Source organism: Hyperoodon ampullatus (genome assembly GCF_949752795.1).
Source record: "Hyperoodon ampullatus genome assembly, chromosome: 4".
In the NCBI taxonomy this organism is placed as follows: Eukaryota; Metazoa; Chordata; class Mammalia; order Artiodactyla; family Ziphiidae; genus Hyperoodon; species Hyperoodon ampullatus.
In genome coordinates, this window is record NC_136917.1 from 98,754,081 (window position 1) to 98,780,665 (window position 26,585).

At 40.1% G+C, this 26,585-nt stretch overlaps 1 protein-coding gene across 1 annotated transcript in view; it reads right to left on the bottom strand.

Moving 5' to 3' along the window:
- Positions 1-26,585, bottom strand: part of RHOBTB3 (Rho related BTB domain containing 3) — a gene marked incomplete at both ends in the record, with an annotated part of 53,052 nt that overhangs the window by 21,674 nt on the left and 4,793 nt on the right. Inside the window, 4 exons of the mRNA XM_079701595.1 lie at positions 6,862-7,227; positions 10,156-10,267; positions 13,327-13,481; positions 22,641-22,827. Coding sequence (XP_079557721.1) covers positions 6,862-7,227; positions 10,156-10,267; positions 13,327-13,481; positions 22,641-22,827 — 820 coding nt within the window. The remainder of the gene's footprint in view (positions 1-6,861; positions 7,228-10,155; positions 10,268-13,326; positions 13,482-22,640; positions 22,828-26,585) is intronic.

Here is a 26,585-nt window from a genome sequence, read left to right on the forward strand (position 1 = left end):
TTTAAACAGCTCTCACATTAAAAAAAAAAAGTTTGCCTTCACCTAAATTATTTCTCAAAACCTGGAGTCCTTCTTCCTGAACAGCTACTATCTCTTTATAGTAGGTGATCAGCTAGTGATAACAGCAATGGCTAGTATATGAGTTCCCGTCACAAGTGGTCCAAACCCAAATTATTTACTTGCCCTGAGTAAGAGGTAGTTGTGGTCCTTTCTAAGGTTGGATTTAATCATACTCATCATGGAGAGTAGTGACTGCTATCAGGCAAAGGAGCAGAATGTATTCAGAAGGTCTCATGCATTGTCAGGGTCAGAGTAGGATGTTCCATAGCCAAGTCTACAGAACCAACCTGAAGAAGGGAGCTCGATAATTTTCTGATGAGCTACACAACCATGACATTAGAAAAAAATCACCCCAGCTGGTCCCTTCCTCCCTTGTTTTCACCCCAACCCACTTTCAAGCCATCTCTTTCTAGGCTCACTTCACTTCTGTCAGCCCCTTTTCCTCCATGTCTTACAAAACACAGGGTCAGCAAAAGCTCCCCTTTTCCCCAAACACTCCTCTCACTTGGCCTACAGCAGCCTCCTACCCAGCCTCCCTGCTCCCGGGTGGCCTTTTCCCCATCAAATGTATCTTGTTATCAATGCTGATAAGTTTCCAAAAGTGTATTTTGAGATTACCCCTATCCATCCCATGGCTTATAGAAAGTCCTAACTCCTAAAAATATAACTCAAAAAGGTGTAGACACAACTGGGAGACCCAGTTTCTAGTTTTATCTCTGCCAGTAATGACTGGTGTTAATTTAGGCAAGTTGCTTCACCTCTCTGCGTAACTCGAGATCCTTTTCTATCTACTCTCAATCTAGCTCTTCTGATGTTTCCCTTCATGTACCCAGAACTTTGCCAGATGCCTTCATGAATACTGGGGAGTGGAGAGGGCACAGAATAAACATTTATTGAACCAATGAGATCAAGCAATTGCAGTTAAGCTGTACCAAGGAGATCCAAAGCTCATCTGAAGAGTCAAATTGACAGTCCAGTTCCTCTCAGGCCTCATTACAGCTGAGCCCTGCAGTACTTAGCATGTTTACCTATCTTTAAGCTTCTCCTTACCTGCCCTTGACAAGAATGCTGACAGAAGCAAAGTGTAGTAGTTTTCCTCTTCCTCAACTAATGATTTTCAACTTAAAGTCACGTACTCTTTTCACAATCTGATAAATTTTTGGCTCACCACTCCCAAAAATTTCCAGTGCACCTACAGACATTGCAGTCTGTATAAAAATGTTAGGAGTATAGCTGATTCATTTTGTTATAAAGCAGAAACTAACACACCATTGTAAAGCAATTATACTCCAAAAAAGATGTTAAAAAAAATAAAAAAGGTAATTAAAAATATTTTTTAAAATGTTAGGAGTAGAAGAACCCCTTAGAAGACAAGGGACCCCAAATCAAGAAAATTCACTCTATGCCAGTGATTCTCACCTCTAGCTGTGCATTACATTTACCTGGAGATCTTTTATAAAATACCATTGAAGGAGGTTTTATCCCCAGACCAGTTAGATTAGAATTTCTGGGGCTGGGGCCCGGACATCAATTTTAAAAGCCTCCCAGGTGATTCTAATGTGTATTGAGAGCTGACAACTATTGCTCTTCCTTTAGACATTTCATCCACTATCAAAACCTAGGGTCAGGGCTTCCCCGGTGGCTCAGTGGTTGAGAGTCCCCCTGCCGATGCAGGGGACGCGGGTTCGTGCCCCAGTCCGGGAAGATCCCACATGCCACGGAGCGGCTGGGCCCGTGAGCCATGGCCACTGAGCCTGCGCGTCCAGAGCCTGTGCTCCGCAATGGGAGAGGCCACAACAGTGAGAGGCCCGCGTAACGCAAAAGAAAAAAAAAAAACAACCAGGGTCAGTGGCATGCAATAAACAGTGTATGTATGTAGTTTTGACTGTCTACACTCATGCATGTTAAAGGACAGCACAGATATTGTTTCTTAAAAGTTATATTAACTAAAGAACATCTACACAATATATCTCCATTCAGAAGAGTATCTGAAAGAAAGCAAGCCTCTAATCTAAATATATGGGATTAGTAGCAGGTAAATCTCTACAGTCCACCAATCTGTTTGAGAACAGACACAGAAAGATCCAATAACTGAAAAGGAAAGTAAGACTAGTTCATAAGGGCACTCTAATGACTGGGCTGTTTTCATAATTAGAAATGCTAATCAAACCATCTTTGACACTTAGGTCCTAATAAAGCAATAGTCAGACTAAGATTTTCTTTTCTTTCTTTTTTTTTTTTTGTGTGTGGTAATAACATTTAACATGCGATCTATCCTCCTAACATCATTTTAAGTACACAATACATTATGTTAACAATAGGCATAATGTTGTATGTACAGCAGAGCTCTAGAACTTGTCTTGCATAATAGACTGTGATTTTCTTTAGTTAACTTCTCAGAGCACCTATTTACTTAGACCCTTAGAGAGCATGGTCTACCCGTGTGCATTCAGCTGTGTTTTCATGCAGTGCAGAAAAATTTCAGGAGCTGGAGAATACTATGCTCATTTCCACAGATTCATTTACTTTGGCAGCATTTCATTAAGTGATGTGAAATTCTAAGGGCCATCTGTGGCAGGAAGAGCTCAAAGCTAAATTCTTGAGGCTCTTACAAAGACTTCAATTCCTCACCATCTGAGATCCCGTGACTCAGGAATTTGCCAGCATAAAGACTGTGTAGTGTATTATAAGAATGTTACAATTGTACACCATTTAAGGATTACTCCTCAAGACCAGGAAACCACTGGCCTCACTTTTCAGATTATTCCTCCCTCAGTGTTAGTCATTAAGTACTCAGACATTATGCAGTGTTAGCAGTTTCGAAGAGGAAATTAACATATGCAAAACATACACACTTTCACTGTATCTGTTTGCTCAGAAATTTGAATAGGAAAATAAACAGCAGCCTTTATTATATGGGTAAAGTGTTAACCAGAGGATTAAACAGGCCCTTCCTAAACACAGGACCCAAATGTCCATGGTGACACAATACCTACAAAATTTCAAATTCCTAAAGGTTAAAAAAAAAGAAGCATGTTATTTAAAAAGAATTAAGACAGTCTTTGTAATTTGGTTCATTTTTTTTTTTTTTTATAAAGCAGGAGATAGGTTTAATAGGGTTTTTCAGCCCATGTTTTTACTCAGGGCAAATATTCCCAAGCACGCCCTGCCATGGAGTTCTGCCTGTGCATCCCAGCCCAACTGACGTGAGTACAACTGGCTCCTGTCCTCCACAGTTCCCTACATAACCCATGGGCAGGCCTGGGCTGCTGTGAGGAAACCAGTGTGTAACTGGGTCTTAAGACTTGTGTTCTGTTCAAAAGTTTTTAAATGTTCAACAACAATAAGACAAACAAACAAACAAAACACACAAGCCTGGCCTCTTTATTGAAGTCTCTAAGAAAAAAAAATTAGGTTTAATATTTTAGTTTGCTTTGATTAAAAAAAAATTTTTTTTTAAGTAACCTATTCAGAAAGACTAAAAGGGTAAAACAAAACATCAATAAACGCTTAGACATTTGAGAATGGGAATCTGGTTGATTTTTCTTCTCTTAAATTTTCTGCATTTTTCAAAATTGTCTTTACTGTGCAAATATAGCTTTAATGTCTTTTAAACACAGCAAACAATATCATTTTTGCTTGAGTCTAAGGTTATACTTTGTAAATAATTAAAGAATAATTAACAGGTACCTGCTGAAGCATTTATCTTCCCGTTTCCCCAACCCACATCCGGGTCTCCCTGTAGCCCCAGGTCAATGGCCTGTGGCCCTGCTCATACCTGACACCACCTCTTGACTGGGTCACATACAAGCAGAGTTCAGAGCAGAAATGTTAACAGCTCAGTATCAGACTACGAAGCCTGTGCTCTGAACTGGTCAAGGGCTTGTAGCTCAGCAACTCCTCCCTGCCATCATGCCCCTCTGCCCTCTAATCACTATTCCCAGGCTCACTTAGTTTCCACCCAACCGCTAAGCATTCACCTTCCCCAACTTCAGGCAGGGGCTACAAGAAGGCACAGACAGCTCCAGTTCCAGAGAGCTCCGCAACAGTCAGCCTTGCAGCTGACTCCATTCTGACCCTGTGCCCTGAGACTAATAACTGGGTTCCTCTCCTGGGCCTCTGGGCTGAATTCCAGGCCCTTATCTGCTGTGGCTGGTCCCAGTTCTTCCAAGAGCAGGTGCTGCAGCTACTTGTAGTCCATGGCATCAGCATTGCCTGGAGACTGTTGGAAATGCAGAACCTCATGCCCCACCCCGGTCCCACTGAATCAGAATCTGTACATTAACAAGATCACCAGGTGACTTGTATGCACTTTAAGGTTTGAAAAGCACCGGTCCAGATGATGGACAAGCCTCAAGACCAACCAACTACCTATTGTCAGAATGTTGGCCTTCCTAAGGCTGAGCTCCAGAATAACAGGGCCTTCTGACTGGACTCCTGTCTTGCCTGCTCTATTCCATCTTCCCACCATCACCAGAGATGATCTTTCTAAAGCCCAGTCTGATCATGCATAAAATTCTAGATCAGCTTCTAAGGACAGCAGGAAGAGCTCCCACTGGCCTTGCCAGCCTCAGCTCCTTCCAGCCATCACCTCCCACTCTGTGCTCCAGCCATGGAAACTACCTGTGGTTCCCAGAAAACAGCACTCACCAAAAATTACATTTTCATTAATGCAAGTTTCTCAATATATTAATTCCTTTCAAAAAGCATTAGAGTGAAATGCAATAACATGAAAAAGTTATAATGGACTCTGGGGAAGGGGACTGGGGGATGAGGATAACTTTTTCTTTTCTTTCCCCCTTTTTTCCATCTGCAAGTATTAATTTTACAATTAAAAAAAAATAACTCCCTAGGAGAAAGACAAGCAGGTTCTGTCACTGGAGAGACATCTAGCTATTTTATTGCTACCATATTAAAGAGGATAAAACTGACCTCAAAGTGTTTGTGTGCCTTTGAAAGTATTTAATGGATACTGTGGGAAACTTGCTAAATAATTTATAATTTCAACAGCAAACTCATTGAAAAGAAAAGCCAAACACTTCCTTCATGGTTCTCTGACATATCATTAAAGACATTTTTTTCTTTAACATGTAAACATCTCGGTTTTTCAAAATTAGTCTTAAATTCTGAACTGTGAGATTCTAAGTTTAAACATAAAAATCCATAGTACTAAATGAAGTCTCTAACTTATCTGGTTTATTCATATGATGATTCACAGCTACTAGAGTCTACTCACTAGTTCAACCAGAACTTACAGAGAAGCCTCCATGCTGAAGGCACTGTGCTGGTATGCTCTCTAGGAGTGGTTATTTATGCCTTTTCCAAGCCAATATTCACTGAACAATGGATTTAATACCTACCATCACATTCTACTCCAATACATATTATTTTTAATCCACTTAAATCTGCATGCTGCAACTGTATTTTTCACAACCATTAATTTTAACTTTTAAAACTAAAAACAACCCAAATGAAAAAAAGGGAAATCTTAACATCAATCATTTCAACAGAAGGCTACCCAAATCTTTGATACTAAATAATACTTTTTTCTTTATTTGCAAACTTTTATAAACTTGTCATCAATCTCCAGTTCTGAAGTCTAAAAACAGATCATAAATGTTTCTCCAGACACACTGCAGAGAAGGATCGACCTCAACCTAGTAATTCATCAGCACATGATTCCAAGTAGAAAAAGAAAATTAAAGAAGACAGAAATCTGGGACTTCCCTGGTGGCGCCGTGGTTAAGAATCCACCTGCCAATGCAGGGGACACGGGTTCAAGCCCTGGTCCAGGAAGATCCCACATGCCGTGGAGCAACTAAGCCCATGCACCACAACTACTGAGCCTGAGCTCTGGAGCCCGTGAGCCACAACTACTGAAGCCCGCTCGCCTAGAGCCCATGCTCCACAACAAGTGAAGCCCATGCACGACAACAAAGAGAAGCCCCCGCTCACCGCAACTAGAGAAAGCCTGCGCGCAGCAATGAGGACCCAACGCAGCCATAAATAAATAAATATTTTTTTTTAAAAAAAGAGAGAAATCTTCAGAAAATGTATATTTAGATGCTTACTTTAAAAATCACTTTACATCCATTCTTTTCTATTCTTATATAGGACACTTAGATGTGAGACCTTTAGTTCATCTGCTAAAATAACTCATAAAGAGTCTAATTTTTAGAATATACATGCTACTCAGTTTTTAAAAGGACAAGAAGAAAAACAATTGATAAGCTGAATCTTACAAAGAGCACAGTAAATAAAAGAAGTAAAGTCTAAAATAATCATAGCCAAAGTTGATCAGATCTCAGCTTGAACTAACTTTAGACTAACTTTAGCAACTGTTTCTAGTTGCTAAACTGAATACAATGACCATGCTAACTTCTCTCCTCAATTCCCTCCAAAATCTGGGTCAAACAAACAGAACAAATGAGTAAGTAGCTAAAGACACTTATTTTCATATATATTTGAAGTATTTTATTTCTTTAAAGTTAAACTGGACAATAAATTCTTGTATTTTCACATTTTGGAGTTTTTAAAAAATAAAATACTAACATAGCTGTTCAAAAGGAAAAGAGATTATTGTTTTTACAAGTAGATTTAAAACCAAGGCAAGGAAACTTGTAAAGAGACAGAAAGCTTGGACCAATTCCTATCAATAAAGCAAATACTACTTCATGTATAATCATCACCTCAGATGGTAGGAAGAAGAGAAATGTGAAACCAACCAGTATACCTGAGACCACAGGCCATACTTCATTTCAAAAGCTTATGATAATGTGCCAGAACCATTTGACAAGATACCTGAATAAATGAAGCGCAGAATGTCCGATAAACAAGAACAGAAGAGGGCATCTTTAACAATGACTCGTAAGGGTGGGTTGCCTGGAGACTCCTGGCTAGCACCTGGAAACGCAGGATCTCTGTTTATAGCAAAGAGATCCTGGGTAGTTCGGATGATACTGGAATCCTGAATGTCAGCAGGACTCTTCACATTGAAAAGCAGCATGAAAACATGGCTGACGGCACAGAGAACGATCTTGTGGGCCTCAGCCACTTCCTTTAAATCTGGGTTGTAAAATACCACATCCACGCACTGGCAGCAGAACAGCAAGTTATTCAGGTCAGCATTATAATGTGATGCTTCAGCCTTCAAGACAGGCATTTTTTCTGTTTCAAAGAAGAAAAAAAAATAATAAATTATTCTTTAGGTCTATGGGGCCCCATCACTTCCGGTTTATTTTAAACACAACAAAACAATATTTTTTAGTATTATTAGGTTGAACTATATGAAGTTGCCAATATTTGGCCACTTTGGGCCTATAAAAGAGCACTTTCTGTATAGCTTAATCTAATTATGAACACATATAAACTAATTATCCAGGGATTAAAACAGACACACAGAAACACTGTATTTACTTTGTGTAGTGCAAATGAAAAATGTACTAATGCCATAAAGAGCATTTCTCACTATGTGTGTCCCAAAATAAAATTTTTCTCCAAATACTGAATTTTAGTATGTTGGTTGTCATCATCCTTTACTTTCACCTGATAAAAAAACTCAAAGAGGGCTTCCCTGGTGGCGCAGTGGTTGAGAGTCCGCCTGCCGATGCAGGGGACACGAGTTTGTGCCCCGGTCCGGGAAGATCCCACATGCCGCGGAGCGGCTGGGCCCGTGAGCCATGGCTGCTGAGCCTGCGCATCCGCAGCCTGTGCTCCGCAACAGGAGAGGCCACAACAGTGAGAGGCCCGCGTGCCGAAAAAAAAAACAAAAAAAAAAACTCAAAGAAATTACTGAATAAGTTCTGAAGAACCCAACCTCACATCTGAAGTTGTTTTCTTTCTGGGACTAGAAATGGAGGTGGAGGGATAAATTGTTAAAACTGCAGCCGTTCAAAGCTAGGGCTCAGAGTCTTAGACTCTACTGTTTGAAACCATCATGAACATTTTATTCTGATGCTAAATTTTTTTTTTTCCTCCTAGTAAAACACTATGCTTCCCGAGAACCAGCTCCTTCCCCTCAGCACACCTCAGGGAGATTGCTGTCTAGGCTCCCTGAGTTCCAAGAGGGGATGTTACCTTACATTTCCTAGCGTGACTGCTAACAAAATTAGATTAGCCTCCATCAAGACAGGACCTCCACACAGAGGACCACACCCTAGGCCCTCATCATAGGTCCTAATTGTGAACTCTCTGCAACAGCTGCGCTGAGGACAGTGTGAGCTGTGAAGGGTTGTTTGAAGGTTATGCAACCTTCTAAACAAGTGCAACTCAAACTTCTTCAGAAATAAAAATTCTTTACTCTAAAGCAAAACTCCTGTCTACAAAATGGACAACAACAAGGTAGGTTGGGGGCCAGGCTCTTTCTGCACTGTACCCTACCCAGCCTCCTCTCCACTGCCAGAGGCACCTTACAGACCCTTAAAGTCTCAGAACAGTTTGAAAGCCACGTGCCCCAGAGCCCAGGATCTGTCCTTAGAACAAGTCAGCACCAGAACAAACGTGTACCCAGACTGGGTTATGCTCAGTGTGAACCCAGACTGGACCCTGGGTTACAATCAGTGCAATTCCACAGCTCTCCCATTGGAAGGGGTACAAGAGACAGCCTTGCGGAAGCTGAGGCTGTACTGCTGACAGGACACTCCTGAAGGGCCTGCCCACTATCCCACCTAGCGTCCCCAAATGAAGACCCACAGGAGAAACTCCTTTTAGTGCTAAATGACATGAAATGCTTTGCTTTCTCTGAGGACCTGGTATGTTTTCTCTTCTTGATTAATAAGAACTAAGAAATTATCTGTCAATATTATTTATTTGGCTATTCCCCACTCCTCTTCTCATCCAGAAAGTACTTAAGGCTCCAGTGTTTGCTACATAACAGGCCATATCGCCCCTTTCACTGTGCACATCACGAAGTGCAAAGTCAATTTAACGGTCTATGTATTCACATTTTTTTTTTTTTTTTTTTTTTTTTTTTGCGGTACGTGGGCCTCTCACTGTTGTGGCCTCTCCCGCTGCGGAGCACAGGCTCCGGACGCGCAGGCTCAGCCGCCATGGCTCACGGGCCCAGCCGCTCCGCGGCATGTGGGATCCTCCCGGTCCGGGGCACGAACCCGTGTCCCCTGCATCGGCAGGCGGACTCTCAACCACTGCGCCACCAGGGAAGCCCTGTATTCACATTTTTTAAAACTTGGAATTGACTTCCTGTACAAATCTATACTTTCCTGGTTTGTTAATTTACATCCATTCATTCAACAAATATTTATCAAGTGCCTTTTAAAAATAATATCCATAATTAATTGATCTGAATAGAGTACTAGTCTACCACTGCTATCACAAAATTATGCAATAAATTCTGATAAGAGTTGATGTGATTTTATTTATTTTTAACTATTGTCTTCTAACCTTGTATTATGAACATTTTCAAACATTCAAAAAAGTTGAAAGAATGATACAATGAGCACACATATATCTTGCCCTTAAATTCTATAATTATTAATATTTTGTCATTTTTGGCTTTATCTCTAGATTTTCTTTCTCCCTCTCTCACTCACGAACCATTTAAAAGTAAGTTGTAATCATCAGGATAGTTCAGTTCTAAATACTTTCACATTTATCTCCTAAAAATAAGGACGTTCTTCTATTAACCACAATACTATTATCATACATAAGAAAATTAACAGTAATTCCATAATATCATCTAATTTCCTGTCCATATTGAAATTTTACCCAACTGTCCCAAGAACATCTTTTAGATGTTTTTATTGAACCAGGATCCACTCCAGTTTCATGCAGTACATTTGGTTATTTCTCATTAGACTATAATCTAGAACAGCTCTCTACCACACACACTATTTTTAAGAATCCATAGGCTCAAGTTTTTAAGACAACAGTCCTCAAAATGTCGTCCAGGTACCACCTGCTTCTGAATCATCTGGGAAGCTTATTTAAAAATCAGATTCAGGCTCCATCCCAGTTTTACTGAATCAAAATGCCAAATGAGTCCTGAACACACTCAAAATTGAAAACAACTACTATGACTTGTGAAATGATCTACAATAAATATCAACTGAATGTCTAGACATTGGCTAATAAATGCACCTGGTTGTTCAAGCTGAGGTGGTCTAATTCCATGAAACGAGTTGCTCATTTTCCTTTTCTTCATTTTTTCACTTGTCTTCTGATTTAAGGCTTGAATCATAAAATACTCCAACTAAAACATGAATCAAATTTTAATTAAAGCTCCAACGAAATGATGTATCTGACATGATTATTTGTACCCCAAACCACATCTGCCAAGTGTTTTTAATGCCAGTACCAACTACGTGTATGCTTTAGCAAACACTTTTAAACAATTTGTTTTATTAAAAAAAGAAAAAAATCTTTCAAGTAGAACAGATTGTGCCTTGTCTAAACATAAATAAACTATCAATCAAGCAGGAACTGTATTTTCTCTTGAATAATCAAGGAAGCCAAGCAGTACAACTGTGTGACTGCCAATAACCATCTCGTGGGCAACCACAGCAACTAATACTAGAGAAATTGAAGGCAAGAACAGATCTGGCTCTATGCCACATATACCCATATCAACTAGGAAAGTTCACACGCACTCTACTTTTTTTCCTGAATAAGTTACTTTGAAATACATCTTTTATTTTATAAATTAAAAATCTTAACCACATGCACTTACATAGCTCTAGGCGTATGAGGCCTGGGGCAAAAGTACAAATGGAGGTCCACATACCACATACCTAAATACTTAAGCGTTGTAAATCAAGAAAATAAACTGTTATGTAAAATATATTCTATCCTCCTGCTTTGACCAGTATGTCATCATTAAAGCCTGGAAGGCCAAGTTCAGATTTAAATTCTTAAGAGTCCTCGGAGTTTCATGCAGCACAGGGAGAGCTGGCCCCTAACTCCTGGGACCCAAGACCACCCCTCCTCTTCTCTCCCCCTCCTCCAACGCACACCTCCTCACCTGAGGAGGCGGGTGCATACAGGCGGACATCCACACCTATCCAACCAAGCTCCATCCACTGTCCCCTCCCCCACTCCTCATATGCAGTCACCCCTCAGCCACCACTCAGGACTAGGGGTGCAAACACCAGCCATGCAGTCCACCTTTAGGAGGATAGACCCAGGAAAGAGGCCTGTACAGATCTGGGAAACAGATTCAGAGCCAGCTGGTCAGAGAATTCTGGGGTCCTGGGTTTGGGAGCATGGTCACAGCACTGTTCCACAGAACTCTCTGCTCTGTTTTGATGGAAATGTCCTACAACATCGGTGCTAATCATCGGAACAGTAGCCACTAGCAACATGTAGCTATAGAGTACCTGAAATGTAGATAGTGCACCTGAGGAACTGAATTATTTTTAAATTAATTTAAATATAAACAGCCACGTGTGGCTAGTGGCTACCACATGGATGATGCAGGTCAGGAAGGGAGCTACTAGCTGTAGTGGGCACATCCCCATGGCTGCATCAACTCGTGCCCTATGGGAAGGGGTGCAACTGGAGGAGGACCAGATAAGGCTTTCTAGAGCTCCAAGGCACATGCCACCCTTGCCCAGGTCTGAGGGTTAACACTGCACAGCTCTTCCTCCCCGACTCTTAAACACAAGATAGTAAAATGCTCCTTTCACTCTGACATTATCACTCCATCCATATTCCTGCAAACACCATTGTTTCTTACACTCAAGATCCCAGCTGTACTTTACTATTCAAGAGTCTAAAACGAGATCTTTCTCATCTTATTTTCGTATTCTCATTAAGTCTTGAGTTAGCGAAAAAAGAAACCGCCAAGTTTTTCTCCTGACTTTGACCACATCTTCAATTCTCATCATGCCTCCAACACTAGGTGTTAGGAACAAAGAGAAACAATGAGAGAAAAGAAGAGAAAGTGGGAGCTGGGAAATGGGAAGAGTGATCCTGAGAATTTCAGGGTCAGGAACCTGGAAAGGGGAACCAGGAGACCAAAGGCCCCCAAGAGCTCCATCTTCTCCAACAAATGAAACCAAACTATCTTCCCCGACACACACACAACTCCCTAGGAATTTCATGGAAATGTAAAATTCTTAGAACAAACTAAGATTTTTTTAAGCCACTACAATAGAATCAGCTTGACAGAAAAATTATATTTCACCCCTCTTTACCTTTCTACCCACTGCTCATCACTAAACAAATAAGACAGAAGATTCTCAGTCATTGATAACATCAATTGTGAGTGTATCTTCCTTAAGGCTGTATTATTGTTTCTTTACATCACTGAATGAATAATAGCCATTTATATTTGACAGAAATCAGAACTATTATATTGGGTTCTTATTTTATCTTTGGTTCTTATTTGGAGTTGAGTAACTCTAGAACAAATGAAATTTCTCTGGTCATCTGTAGAAACCTCAACATTTCCACAAGAATATATACAATGAATAGTCTGGCATACTGGATAAAGTACTTGATGAAGAGCTAGGGAACTGATGGAGAATCCAAAGTGCTCCCGCTCAATGTAGGGTTTACTTTGGTTTAAGTCTCTTGTCAATGTTTACTAGATTTGTCTGTTGAAAGGAGTCACTCCTTAGAGGGTTGGAAAGAGAGTTCCAAAGTCAGTAGTACTTAAATGATACAACTCCACAGGTATTCTCCAAGGGCCACGCAGTCCTAGTGTCGTAGGGTAGGTGCTGTGGGCTAAGGTGGGCCTCAAAATGCCTGCAGGACCCAATGGATGCCTCTGCAACAGAGCAACAGACCCTGGCTCCCCACCACCTGTCCAACAAGAAGCCATCTGTACAAGTAGTTCCTCTGGATATTTTTTGAGCTACAGCAAAATCAGGAGTATATGAAACCTTGCCGAAGCACACATAGTGAAGAAAAATCATTCTTCTCAAATAGTAGACAGAAATGAAGGAGAACTTTCAGGCCCTGCTGGTTCAGGTTGCCAGGCTCATCAAGCTGTGTAAAGATTACTAAATCTTTTCACTAAAAGTGACAAAATATCAGTTGCTAAACAGACATCACGGGTTTGTGTAAAGTGTCATCAGGTGGAAAATTCAAAATATCATATTAGACAACAGAAAATGTTTCATTTGGAGACAGAAGTAAAATTAGAGTTTTACTCTGACAAAACCTTTTTTGTATTTGCTCCCGTTTTATTTCACAAGGTTAAAACTAATCCTGCTTTTAAAACTGAAGTTCTAATTGATGCTATGGAAAACAGCTAAAGAGCCAACCTGACAAATGACTCTAATTTATGTGACTGGAATTTCCACTTACCACTCCTCCAAAATATTTTCCTATGTAGAAGTCATCAAGGCTGTGTAGTTCCAGATAGGTGGCTCCTAGTTCTTTAGCAAGTTGGATCCCTTCCGTCGTACTGACACAGCTCCCTCTGTCTGAGGTACACAGTGGGCATGTGCAAGGTAACTCTTCTGAGAAAATGAATATGAGGAACAAAGACTTTTGAAATTAAATATGAAAAAATGTACCTAGACAACCTGGACATTAAACAGCAAATTAAGAGCTCATGCCAGAATCACAGTTCAGGGCCATTTAACATATCCACTATTCGCTAGACTCTGAATAAGAAGTGTCAGTGATAACAGCAAGGTCCCTAAAATAAACAAGCTTTAAATGCAAGAAGAATGAATAGGACCTTAGAAAACAGAAGAATTTTTAAATAGGTGAATGAATATTACCAAGGCTATTATAGTAATTAGACCAATCAGACGGTAATGCCAGGCCTGCTTCCTTTTTACAACCTTGACATCCTGAATATCAATACAAAATCAACAACCTGACTGCCCACAGAAACCATGGACTGGCACTTTTTTTTTTTGGTAACAAACTTTAAATATATTCACTAAGTTTGAATAGATCTTATACTTTTATTTTAATAGAATCCTCAACTTGACCTCAATCTCTAAGGCTGCAAAATTGCCAGTCTTTGTAAATTTCATATGAAGTATGTTCTTATTCATCCAGACATTTCAATTATTGAACTCTAAAGCATTCAACTGCAGAGATCAAATTCAGTGACTTTTTATCTTCTGCTTCAAAATTAAAAAATTAAAAACTGAAGGAATAAAAAGTAATTACTCAAAATGTGAACTGTCCCAAGAGTCATGGCTGTACCATGTACAGATCTATGGCTGGGAAGGTTGTACATCAACCCATCTCTAAGGACACACCTTCATAACGCTAAAAATGTATGTTCAACTCCATATTCGTCAGCCAGCTTTGTTTTGTTTCATGCTACATTATCAGATATGTCATTGTTCAAAAGGCAGCCAAGTCAAAAGGGGGTAAATCTGTTTCTAAAGGAGCATGTTGTTGTAGGCTGGCTTCCCTGAGAAGCAGACTCTGAGATGGAGACTGGTGTGCTGGAGGGTTACTGGGGGGTGATCTCGGGAACGTCTCTTCTCAAGGGTGCAGGAAGCAGGACTGAGCAGAGGAAGAATTCGAACTGCAATGCTGTTGCAACAGAGACCTAAGCCATTCAATAGGGGCCTCTGGAGCTTTGATGGACCTTTAGAGTGGTTCCCCATACAAAGCTGGGCCTTTGTATCCCTACATCAGCCAGTAATGAAAGGAGGGCTGCCCTGTGGAGGGAGCAAAACCTTGGGCAAGCGGCTTCTATCAGCACAGGGATAATGCCTGGAAAGGGACTCAGCTGTTCACCATCAGCGGCCTAAAGACCAGGTAACTGAGGGAGTAAGTACAGTGGTCCTGAAAGGGCATTTAGGCTACTCCCCGCCACAGCATACACAACAAATGTCCTACCAATGAACTGCATAGAGATGGAGGAAATGTATGTACACATGGCGTGCACGCTAAGGATATTCAGTGCACGTGCATACTATACATGTAACATGCATGTGTGCACATACACATACGACTTAGATAATTTAGCTTCACTGAAAGCATTTTGAGCTCAGAAACCATGTATTCACATCCTCATTTTGCAGAGGAGGAAGCTGAAGCTCAGAGAGGTTAACTGACTTGTCCGACTCTCCTTGTGTGTTAGAGATGCAGAAACAATAAAACTGTTACTTGCCCTACCTGATAAAGAGCCATCAAAAGATAAGATAAAAATTTAGTTTGAGTAAAAAATTATGAATTCCAAAGATGTGGTGATTTAAAAATGAAGCTTGGTTTCTCTAAATTATACAACAAATCCTAATCTGAGTTCCTGCATTTACTTTTTCTAAGATCATTTTTGGTTCAGAACAAATAGTTACCAACACAATTTAGCCTATCTTGAAAAATAACACGTTGGTATTTCACATTCTTTACAAAGCCTTCATAAACAGTGCCTTTGATTTTCTGAAGACAGAGATCTTCTTATGACTACAAAGCTCTCCTTATGCTGATGGAATGGGGTGGGTAGGCAGATCATCTTATTAAACTTTATTTCTGGACAAAAATAAAGTCAGTAGTGTTTTGAGTGAAAAATTAAGAGAGCATAATGTAAAATAATGGCTAGGAAATAAACTTGGTTTCAGGGAAAATCCAGCTAGTGTCAGGTTTAACCCAGCTGAGCGGGGTTTTCCATTGTGTGTAGCCACAAGCATCTTACCAACCTAGAAAGTGCCTCCTTATATCCAATCATTATATCTCCTCTATGTCACAGAAGACATTTTTTTTTGTTCACTTGCACCCAAAAGGAAAAATGCCTAGTCATTACATATTAGGTAGGAGAATCAATAAAACATTATGGATTAAATAAACCTACATTTAGCATTTCATCAGGAACAATGAGAAGACCCAATATAATCTTAAATTCTGATGCCTTCTTCAGGACTCACTCCTATGAGCCTACCTCAGAGTCCTAGAACTTCAGCATCAGTGTTATTCTTCTAGTCTACACTGTAGTCTTTTATTTTTTTTTCTTATATATTATCTTTCAAGGTGTTATCACAAAATGTCTATTTTTTTTAAAAGCAAACACAATGTAACTCTGGAATTAAAATGAATGGCATCTCTTTCAAAGCAATGGATTTGAGAACCTATAGGGTGATTCTTACAATCTTGCCAGTGCTTGAGATTCTTAGAAATCCTTTGAGGAATTCCAGTCTTGCAATGTACTAGGCACTGTCAGAGCTCCAAAAAGAAAAGACAGGATGCCCGCTTTCAGGAACTTAAGGCTATGAATACACCTTTGTCAAGTCTGGAGAAAACTTTCTACTCTAAAGATAGATTCAATATTTAGTAAAAGCCAAAAATTTATTCAGAGCCAAGTATTATGAAGACACACACAGTCAAGCTTGTCAAAACACGTATAACAAAGGAAAGAGATGAGACTGATTGTGTTTGCCGAAATTGTTCTTAAAGGCGCTGGAGAGAGGAGTTACCAGAACACCACAGACTGCAAGGGATTGGAGGAGGGAGGAGCGATACGTGTCCTTGAGTTCAAGAGGCAGATTCAGCTTTGTAATTACATCTTACAAGGTCAATTCATTTCATCCTGTTCGTGAAAATGATCTTTTCACTTCTGTATATCATTCATAAAGCCATTCATTCACTCGCTGAACAAATGTTTTTTGAGCACCTACCACACCTCAAATAGCAGGGATATAAAGATACACAGATAAATGAAACTCATAGTCAACTGAGCCAAGACAGATACGACTGCAGACAATTATAAGTACTGGGGCTTGCTTGGTGGTGCAGTGGTTAAGAATCCGCCTGCCAATGCAGGGTACATGGGTTCGAGCCCTGGTCTGGGAAGATCCTACAAGCCGCAGAGCAACTAAGCCCACGCGCCACAACTACTGAGCCTGCGTTCTAGAGCCCACGAGCCGCAACTACTGAGCCCACACGCCACAACTACTGAAGCCCACGCACCTAGAGCCCGAGCTCTGCAACAAGAGAAGCCACCACAATGCGAAGTCCGAGCACCACAACGAAGAGTAGCCCCCGCTCGCCACAACTAGAGCCCGCGTGCAGCAACAAAGACCCAACGCAGCCAAAAAAAAAAAAAAAAAGAAGAGTACTAAAATAAAGGTGTACAAAATCACCATAGGAACAGAGGAGAAGAAATTAACTCTGCCTGGGGGATTGTGAAAGGCTTCACAGAAGAGGGAATGATTTAAAGGGTAAGGATGAATTCGCTATGCAGATATGACAGGGGTTGTGCAGAGGGCCAGTCCACTCAGAGAATGACACAGTATAGCACATGCTGAGGCCTGAAGGTCAGAAAAAAGGGAAGACATTGCTTCCACTTTCAAGAGAGCAAGCTAAGCCCACACTGCAATCTCCTCTCCCTGCCAAATCACAGAAATCATGAAATAATGAGGGGGAGGGGGAAGAGGTAGGAAGGAAGCGAGGGATGGGGGAGGGAGAAAGAGAGAGGAGGAAGGGAGGTGTGCACGTGCAGCAACACTCAAACATTAGGAGAGACTCTCATCAGCCCAGAAAGCAGGAACACCTGAGGGGCTGCAGGCAGTATGCACAGGACCACCAAAGAGGGATGCTGAGGCTTGGAGGACAGGTGGGACCTCACGCACTGCAGCAACATGTAAGTGCTCATTGCCTCACGAAGGGGATCGAGGAGGAGACCAAGGGCAACTAAGTGGAGGTTAGCTGGAGGACCCCAGCAGAAGTAGACAGGCCCATGGGTCCTAGAGCAGGCCAAGCCTAAGATGAGCCTGGAACACCTGTGCCAGAAAGCAAGGAAGGACTCAAATTAATTGGAGAGAGCATGAAGAGGCTCCCTCTAGGCAAATTTGGGGTAACTGGAGTATCAGAAAGAATAATGAGAAGAATAGATTATAAAATATTGAATTTAAAAAACAAACCCATGGGGGCTTCCCTGGTGGCGCAGTGGTTGAGAGTCCATCTGCCGATGCAGGGGACATGGGTTCGTGCCCCGGTCTGGGAAGATCCCACATGCCGCGGAGCGGCTGGGCCCGTGAGCCATGGCCACTGAGCCTGCACGTCTGGAGCCTGTGCTCCGCAACGGGAGAGGCCACAACAGTGAGAGGCCCGCGTACCGCAAAAAAAAAAAAAAAAAAAAAAATCAAACCATGAATCATAGTGACTCTTTTTTTTTTTTTTTTATAGTGGCTCTTAAAGAAAGATGTGGGAGCAGAGAAAAGGGAAAGCCCTATTTACAGAAGAATGCCAACTAATAAGTGTAGAAGGAATGATAGGAAATCACTATTTTGTAACCACAGTTATCACAACTGAAGGAATCATGCAAAATAATGGGCTTGGATTCTTTAAAAATGTCATGAAAGATACCCCACCCCCCCAAAAAAAAGGCTGGGTGATTGGGAACTGTTCTGAATTAAAAGAGACCAGGGAGACTTGACAACTAAATGCAATGCATAGTTCTTAATTTCATCCTGGATTAAAAAACCAATAAAACCAGCTTTGGAATACGTGGAAAAATGTGAATATGGGTTATATTTTAAATAATAGTATAATAGGTAATAGTATATTTCTTGAGTGATGATTGCATTATGGTTAATAGGAAAATGGCTCTGTTCTTAGATGAGACATGCTTAATTAATCAGGATTGAAGAAATCCCATAATGTTTACAATTTACTCTTAAATGGTTCAAACAAACAAAAAAAAAGTGTGTGTGTGTTGTGTGTGTGTGTGTTTGTATTTGTAATATCTGGAGTTCACTGTCCTATTCTTATCAAGTTTCTTAGATTTGAAATTTTGCATATAAAAGTTAGAAAAAAAAAGTTTCTAAAGATTTTAAAGAATTGAGTGCCATGATTTGACATATTCTAGAATGATTATTCTGAGAGGATTAATTTCAGAAAGAAGCCAAGCAGGAAAAGGAGACCAGAGGCTGATTTACCAGGAAGCCTAAGTTTCAAGGCCCTTCCTTGTGGGCTGTTTCCAAAGCCTTGGGAGAAACCTAGGCATTAGATTCTTTCACATGATGTATGCTTTTGTAAAATCTGCAAAATAAGATATTCTAACTATGTCTGGTTAAGACATAAGTCTCTCTCCAGTCCAGCTCACTTCACCTTGCATCAGGCAGCTCTGGAGTAGCCACGGACATTTTTAGGATCCTGCTAAGGGGAATTTAAATTTAGGTTTAGCGAGATATTATTTGTGGTTTGTAGTCACTTCCTTGTAAGTGTTTGCGAGCTGTCTTGGTACATGAATGGCCTTCAGGAATGCTTCTTCCACCCACTGTGCAGACTAATTTGGCGTCATGACACAAAGAGGCAGAGCTGAAAGACAAACACAACAAAAACCGAAGTGCCCAGCGTCACAAAGATGTGGAGAGTGAAGAAATACGCTGGAAGAAAAACTATCATTCTCTTCTCCTTATGGAAAAATCTCAAAAAGCGGTTATCATGCGAAGAACTGCAAAGACTGTGAGCACAAAAAATATAAGAAAAGTTAAAGAAGTGTCAGGTTTTTTTTGTTTTTTAAATAATTTTATTTATTTATTTATTTTTGGCTGCATTGGGTCTTCATTGCTGCGTGTGGGCTTTCTCTAGCTGAGGCAAGTGGGGGCTACTCTTCATTGCGGTGCAAGGGCTTCTCATTGCCGTGGCTTCTCTTGTTGCAGAGCACGGGCTCTAGGTGCACAGGCTTCAGTAGTTGTGGCTTGTGGCCTCAGTAGCTGTGGCTCACGGGCTCTAGAGCACATGCTCAGTAGTTGTGGCCCACGGGCTTAGTTGCTCCACGGCATGTGGGATCTTCCCAGACCAGGGCTCAAATCCGTGTCCCCTGCATTGGCAGGTGGATGCTTAACCACTGTGACACCAGGGAGGCCCAGGTTTTTAAACAATAGAAACTTTTTTTAATGTCTGTGGCATCTGACAGCTTTTTCGGAGTTGTAATTTCTTGTGCTTTCTTTTCACATTCTAAATAAATATTCATTTGTATACATATATGTATCTGTAATTTTGTAGTTTTTTTTTCTTACAAAGGACCTCTAAAATTGTGTAAGTTTCAGATCCTGCAAATCTGGAACTGCCTCTTTAGACCAAAATGAAGGTCATTATGAGAGATAATTAAATGACTAGGAACTGAAATCCAGTGAAGATGATGAGAAAGCAATGAATTTTTTTTTTGAATTTTTGAATTTTATTTATTTTTCATACAGCAGGCACTTATTAGTTATCTATTTTATACATATTAGTGTTTATATGTCTAGGGGTATGATTCTTGGTTTGGGTCCAAGAAAGCAATGAATTTGAGGTTAATTTAAAATATAAAATCAGGGCTTCCCTGGTGGCGCAGTGGTTGAGAGTCCGCCTGCCGATGCAGGGGACACGGGTTCGTGCCCCGGTCTGGGAGGATCCCACATGCCGCGGAGCGGCTGGGCCCGTGAGCCATGGCCGCTGAGCCTGCGTGTCCGGAGCCTGTGCTCCGCAACGGGAGGGGCCACAACAGTGAGAGGCCCGCGTACCACAAAAATAAAATAAAATAAAATATAAAATCAAAAGAGCTTCTTAGTCAACTGGATATGGGGAATAGGAACGAAAGTTGGGTTGGATGATTCTAGTTTGGGTGAATGGATAAGTTTGGCAACATTCACCAAGACAGGGAACTCAGTAGAAAGAGGAAGATGTCTGTGGAGACATGGGTCAGGAGAGAGACTGGAGCCAGAAAAACAGTCCGGGTAATCACCAGTGTCTATACAAGGGAAGCTAGGGCAACAGATTAGCAGGTCCATGGTCAGAGTAAACAGCAAGAAGAGGCGAAGCTAAAGGATGGGACCCTGGGCAACAACTACCAGATGTATTGATTTGGTATATGTGTATAAGGGAGGATGAGGGTGCCAGGAAAGAAGAAAGAGATTTAGAACAAACAGGAAAGAAAGAGTAGCTTTATTAAGTGGAGGGAGAGGTGTATTTGAATAATTTCAAAGGGAGGATTGTTATTAAAATGTAAATTAAATTTGGCAATAGGCATATAACTGGCAGCCCTGAGCGAAAACAAACCCAGTGTAATTGTGAAAGTCAAAGTCAGACTGTAGTGGACTGAAGAATGAATGGGAAGTCAAGAAGTGCACTCAGGAAGTGTGGATGACTCGTTCAAGAATCATGACCAGCAATAAAAAGAAAGTTAGGGAAGTAGAGGGGACATACGGTCAAAGAAGGGTCAGGCCTGCTTTATTCATATCTACTAATACTAAATACATACCTACCATATGACCCAACAATCCTACTCCTAGGAAACTACCTAAGCATCACTAAAAGGAGAATACATAAATAAATCATGGGGGACTTCCCTGGTGGCACAGTAGTTAAGAATCTGCATGCCAATGCAAGGGACGCGGGTTCAAGCCCTGGTCCAGGAAGATCCCACATGCCGTGGAGCAACTAACCCCGTGCACCACAACTACCGAGCCTGCGGTCTAGAGCTCATGAGTCACAAACTACTCAAGCCCTCATGCCACAACTACTGAAGCCCACGCACCTAGAGACTGTGCTCCACAACAAGAGAAGCCACCGCAATGAGAAGCCCACGCACCACAACGAAGAGTAGCCCCCACCTGCCACAACTAGAGAAAGCCCACGCACAGCAACAAAGACCCAATGCAGCCAAAAATAAAAATAAATTAATTAATTAAAAAAAAAGAAAGAAATCACAGCGTATTCATACAATGGAATAATACACAGCGATAAAAAGAATGTATTACAGATAAGTTCAGCATGGATGAATCTCAAAAGTATCACGCTAACAGAAATTAGGTCGACACAAGACACTACATACTGTATAATTCCATCTGTATGAAGGTCAAGAATAGGTAAAACTAATCTATGTTGTTAGAAGTCAGAATAGCAATTATCTCTGGGGAGGGGTGTTATCAACTAGGAAGAGGCATGAGAGGCTTCTGGAGTGAGGCAAATGTTCTAGATCTTGAGATGTGTGATGGTTGCATAGCTGTATATATGTGCAAAAATGCATTAAACTGTGCTCTAAAATTAGTGAAGTCTAATGTCCTTTATTTTGCTATACTTCAATAAAAATGAAAAAATGAGTAAAAATGAAATTTTAAGACACACTTACTGAGGAAATAACCACTAAGAACTATAAAATACCACCAATTCAAAGTGGATTCTGAGCTGACCCTAAGATATCTGCCAATAGTATGCACAGAAGCAACCACTGAAATTGAATGAACCAAATTAACCCATCAGCTACGGAGTCAACAATCCTCTCTCTTAGGAGGTGTTGTCAGTGTATTCAGCTCACTCTTTGCTACCTACCTAAAAATGCTGTTCCCAATCCCACATCCTTATGTGAACAATCTATTGTTCCCAACTGAACAGTCCCTTAGATTGTCAAAAAGAGTTTTCCAGGGCTCAGTGTCAGCCTAATACCTCTCCTATATCAAAAAGAACACAATTACTGATTTGCTTCACTTCTACAGAACAGCAGTTTAAAAGACAAACTTGTACCCATCAGAATCACAGCAGTAGTTTGTGATACTTTCCTTTGATGTCCCATTATCATATCCAATGAAGAAGAGATAACAGCTGGCATTTAAACCCACAGTCATTTTGCTTTCAAAAAAAATTGTACTAATCACTAATAAGCTTAATGCTATTCAAAATTAATATGGTACCTGCACTCTCATATAAAAGAAAAATTAAATACTTACCATTTTGTCTTGTACCAACAGCAGCAATGATTACTGGAACTGAATTTAATGCTCTTTTTATCACTGGAATATAATTATCCTTCACTTCGTGAAATGAAAACTTGTCATTTACGTTGTATTTGATCACAATGATGTCAGCACCTCCAATTAGATTTCGAGAGGTATACCAATCACTGTCAAAAATGTCCTAAACCAAAATGTAAAGAGCAATCTTTAGTCTGCTTATCTTCAAATCCATCATGAAATAAACTGTAACATATTAGTTTAACTTTTTTACTATATTTTAATTTTTGGAATTCATTTTTAAAATTTATTTTTTAAAAAAGTAACTACGTGAAATTTAAAACATTTGAAGTCTATCGAGTCTTTAAATTTTTTAATTTATTCATTTAGCCTGGACAACTATGTAGTGGTAAAATAGAAGCTAGAGAATTCCTGAGACTCTGATGGAATAAGCAACCTCTTTCAACACCTGTACTTAAAATTAAACACTTTGTTTTAAAATTACTCCATAAAACATTAGCCAGACTCATCAAGAAAAAAAGGGAGAAGACTCAAATCAATAGAATTAGAAATGAAAAAGTAACAACTGACACTGCAGAAATACAAAGGATCATGAAAGATTACTACAAGCAGCTATATGCCAATAAAATGGACAACCTGGAAGAAATGGACAAATTCTTAGAAAAGCACAACCTTCCAAGACTGAACCAGGAAGAAATAGAAAATATAAACAGGCCAATCACAAGCACTGAAATTGAGACTGTGATTAAAAATCTTCCAATAAACAAAAGCCCAGGACCAGATGGCTTCACAGGCGAATTCTATCAAACATTAAGAGAACAGCTAACACCTATCCTTCTCAAACTCTTCCAAAATATAGCAGAGGGAAGAACACTCCCAAACTCATTCTACGAGGCCACCATCACCCTGATACCAAAACCAGACAAAGATGTCACAAAAAAAGAAAACTACAGGCCAATATCACTGATGAACATAGATGCAAAAATCCTCAACAAAATACTAGCAAACAGAATCCAACAGCACATTAAAAGGATTATACACCATGATCAAGTGGGGTTTATCCAAGGAATGCAAGGATTCTTCAATATACACAAATCAATCAATGTTATAAACCATATTAACAAATTAAAGGATAAAAACCATATGATCATCTCAATAGATGCAGAAAAAGCTTTCAACAAAATTCAACACCCAGTTATGATAAAAACCCTCCATAAAGCAGGCACAGAGGGAACTTACCTCAACATAATACAGGCCATATGTGACAAATCCACAGCCAACATCGTTCTCAGAGGTGAAAAACTGAAACCATTTCCTCTAAGATCAGGAACAAGACAAGGTTGCCCACTCTCACCACTATTTATTCAACATAGTTTTGGAAGTTTTAGCCACAGCAATCAGAGAAGAAAAGAAATAAAAGGAATCCATATCGGAAAAGAAGAAGTAAAGCTGTCATGATACTATATGTAGAGAATCCCAAAGATGCTACCAGAAAACTACTAGAGCTAATCAATGAATTTGGTAAAGCAGCAGGATATAAAACTAATGCACAGAAATCTCTTGCATTCCTATACACTAATGATGAAAAATCTGAAAGAGAAATTAAGGAAACACTCCCATTTACCATTGCAACAAAAAGAATAAAATACCTAGGAATAAACCTACCTAAGGAGACAAAAGACCTGTATGCAGAAAACTATAAGACACTGATGAAAGAAATTAAAGATGATACAAACAGATCAAGAGATATATACCATGTTCTTGGATTGGAAGAATCAACACTGTGAAAATGACTATACTACCCAAAGCAATCTACAGATTCAGTGAAATCCCTATCGGGCTTCCCTGGTGGCGCAGTGGTTGAGAGTCCGCCTGCTGATGCAGGGGACACGGGTTCGTGCCCTGGCCCGGGAAGATCCCACATGCTGTGGAGCGGCTAGGCCTGTGAGCCATGGCTGCTGAGCCTGCGCGTCCGGAGCCTGTGCTCCGCAACGGGAGAGGCCACAACAGTGAGAGGCCCGCGTACCGCAAAAAAAAAAAAAAAAAAAAAATCTCTATCAAACTACCAAAGTCAGTTTTCACAGAACTAGAACAAAAAATTACACGATTGTATGGAAACACAAAAGACTCCAAATAGCCAAAGCAATCTTGAGAAAGAAAAATGGAGCTGGAGGAATCAGGCTCCCGGGCTTCAGACTATACTACAAAGCTACATAATCAAGACAGTGTGGTACTGGCACAAAAACAGAAATATAGATCAATGGAACAGGATAGAAAGCCCAGAAATAAACCCATGCACATATGGTCACCTTATTTTTGATAAAGGAGGAAAGAATATACAATGGAGAAAAGACAGCCTCTTCAATAAGTGGTGCTGGGAAAACTGGACAGCTACATGTAAAAGAATGAAATTAGAACACTCCCTAACATCATACACAAAAATAAACTTAAAATGGATTAAAAACCTAAATGTAAGGCCAGACACTATAAAACTCTTAGAGGAAAACATAGGCAGAACACTCTATGACATAAATCACAACAAGATCCTTTCTGACCCACCTCCTAGAGAAATGGAAATAAAAACAAAAATAAACAAATGGGACCTAATGAAACTTAAAAGCTTTTGCACAGCAAAGGAAAACATACACAAAATGAAAAGATAATCCTCAGAATGGGAGAAAATATTTGCAAATAAAGCAACTGACAAAGGATAAAAAAATCTCCAAAATTTACAAGCAGCTCAATATCAAAAAAACAAACAACCCAATCAAAAATGGGCCGAAGACCTAAATAGACATTTCTCCAAAGAAGATATAGAGATTGCCAACAAACACATGAAAGAATGCTCAACATCACTAATCATTAGAGAAATGCAAATCAAAACTACAATGAGGTATCACGTCATACCGGTCAGAATGGCCATCATCAAATACAAACAGTAAATGCTGGAGAGGGTGTGGAGAAAATGGAAACCTCTTGCACTGTGGGTGGGAATGTAAATTGATACAGTATGGAAGTTCCTTAAAAAACTAAAAATAGAACTACCATACGACCCAGCAATCCCACTACTGGGCATATACCTGAGAAAACCATAATTCAAAAAGAGTCATGTATCACAGTGTTCATCGCAGAGCTATTTACAATAGCCAGGACATGGAAGCAACCTAAGTGTCCATCAACAGATGAATGGATAAAGAAGATGTGGCACAGATATACAATGGAATATTACTCAGCCATGAAAGGAAACGAAATTGAGCTATCTGTAGTGAGGTGGATGGACCTAGAGTCTGTCATACAGAGTGAAGTAAGTCAGAAAGAGAAAAACAAATACTGTATGCTAACACATATATATGGAATCTAAAAAAAAGAAAAGAAGAACCTAGGGGCAGGACAGGAATAAAGACACAGATGTAGAGAATGCACATGACATGGGGAGGGGGAAGAGTAAGCTGGGATGAAGTGAGAGAGTGGCATGGACATATATACACTACCAAATGTAAAATAGGTAGCTAATGGGTAGCAGCCGCATAGCACAGGGAGATCAGCTCTGTGCTTTGTGACCACCTAGAGGGGTGGGACAGGGAGGGTAGGAGGGATATGCAAGAGGGAGGAGATATGGGGATATATGTATATGTATAGCTGATTCACTTTGTTATAAAGCAGAAACTAACACACCGTTGTAAAGCAATTATACTCCAATAAAGACGTTAAAAAAAATAACAATCCACTAGGACTAAGTACAAAAAATCAGAATGCTAGATTTATGCACATGAATTAAAACATAAATAAAATACCATATACAATAAAATAAAATAAAATTATGCCATAGCTTTATCACCTAATAGTTTCAAAAATTAACACTATGCATTAGATGCAAGAGCATCAATGTGAGTAAGGAAGCTTCAGAGGATTTTCTGTGAC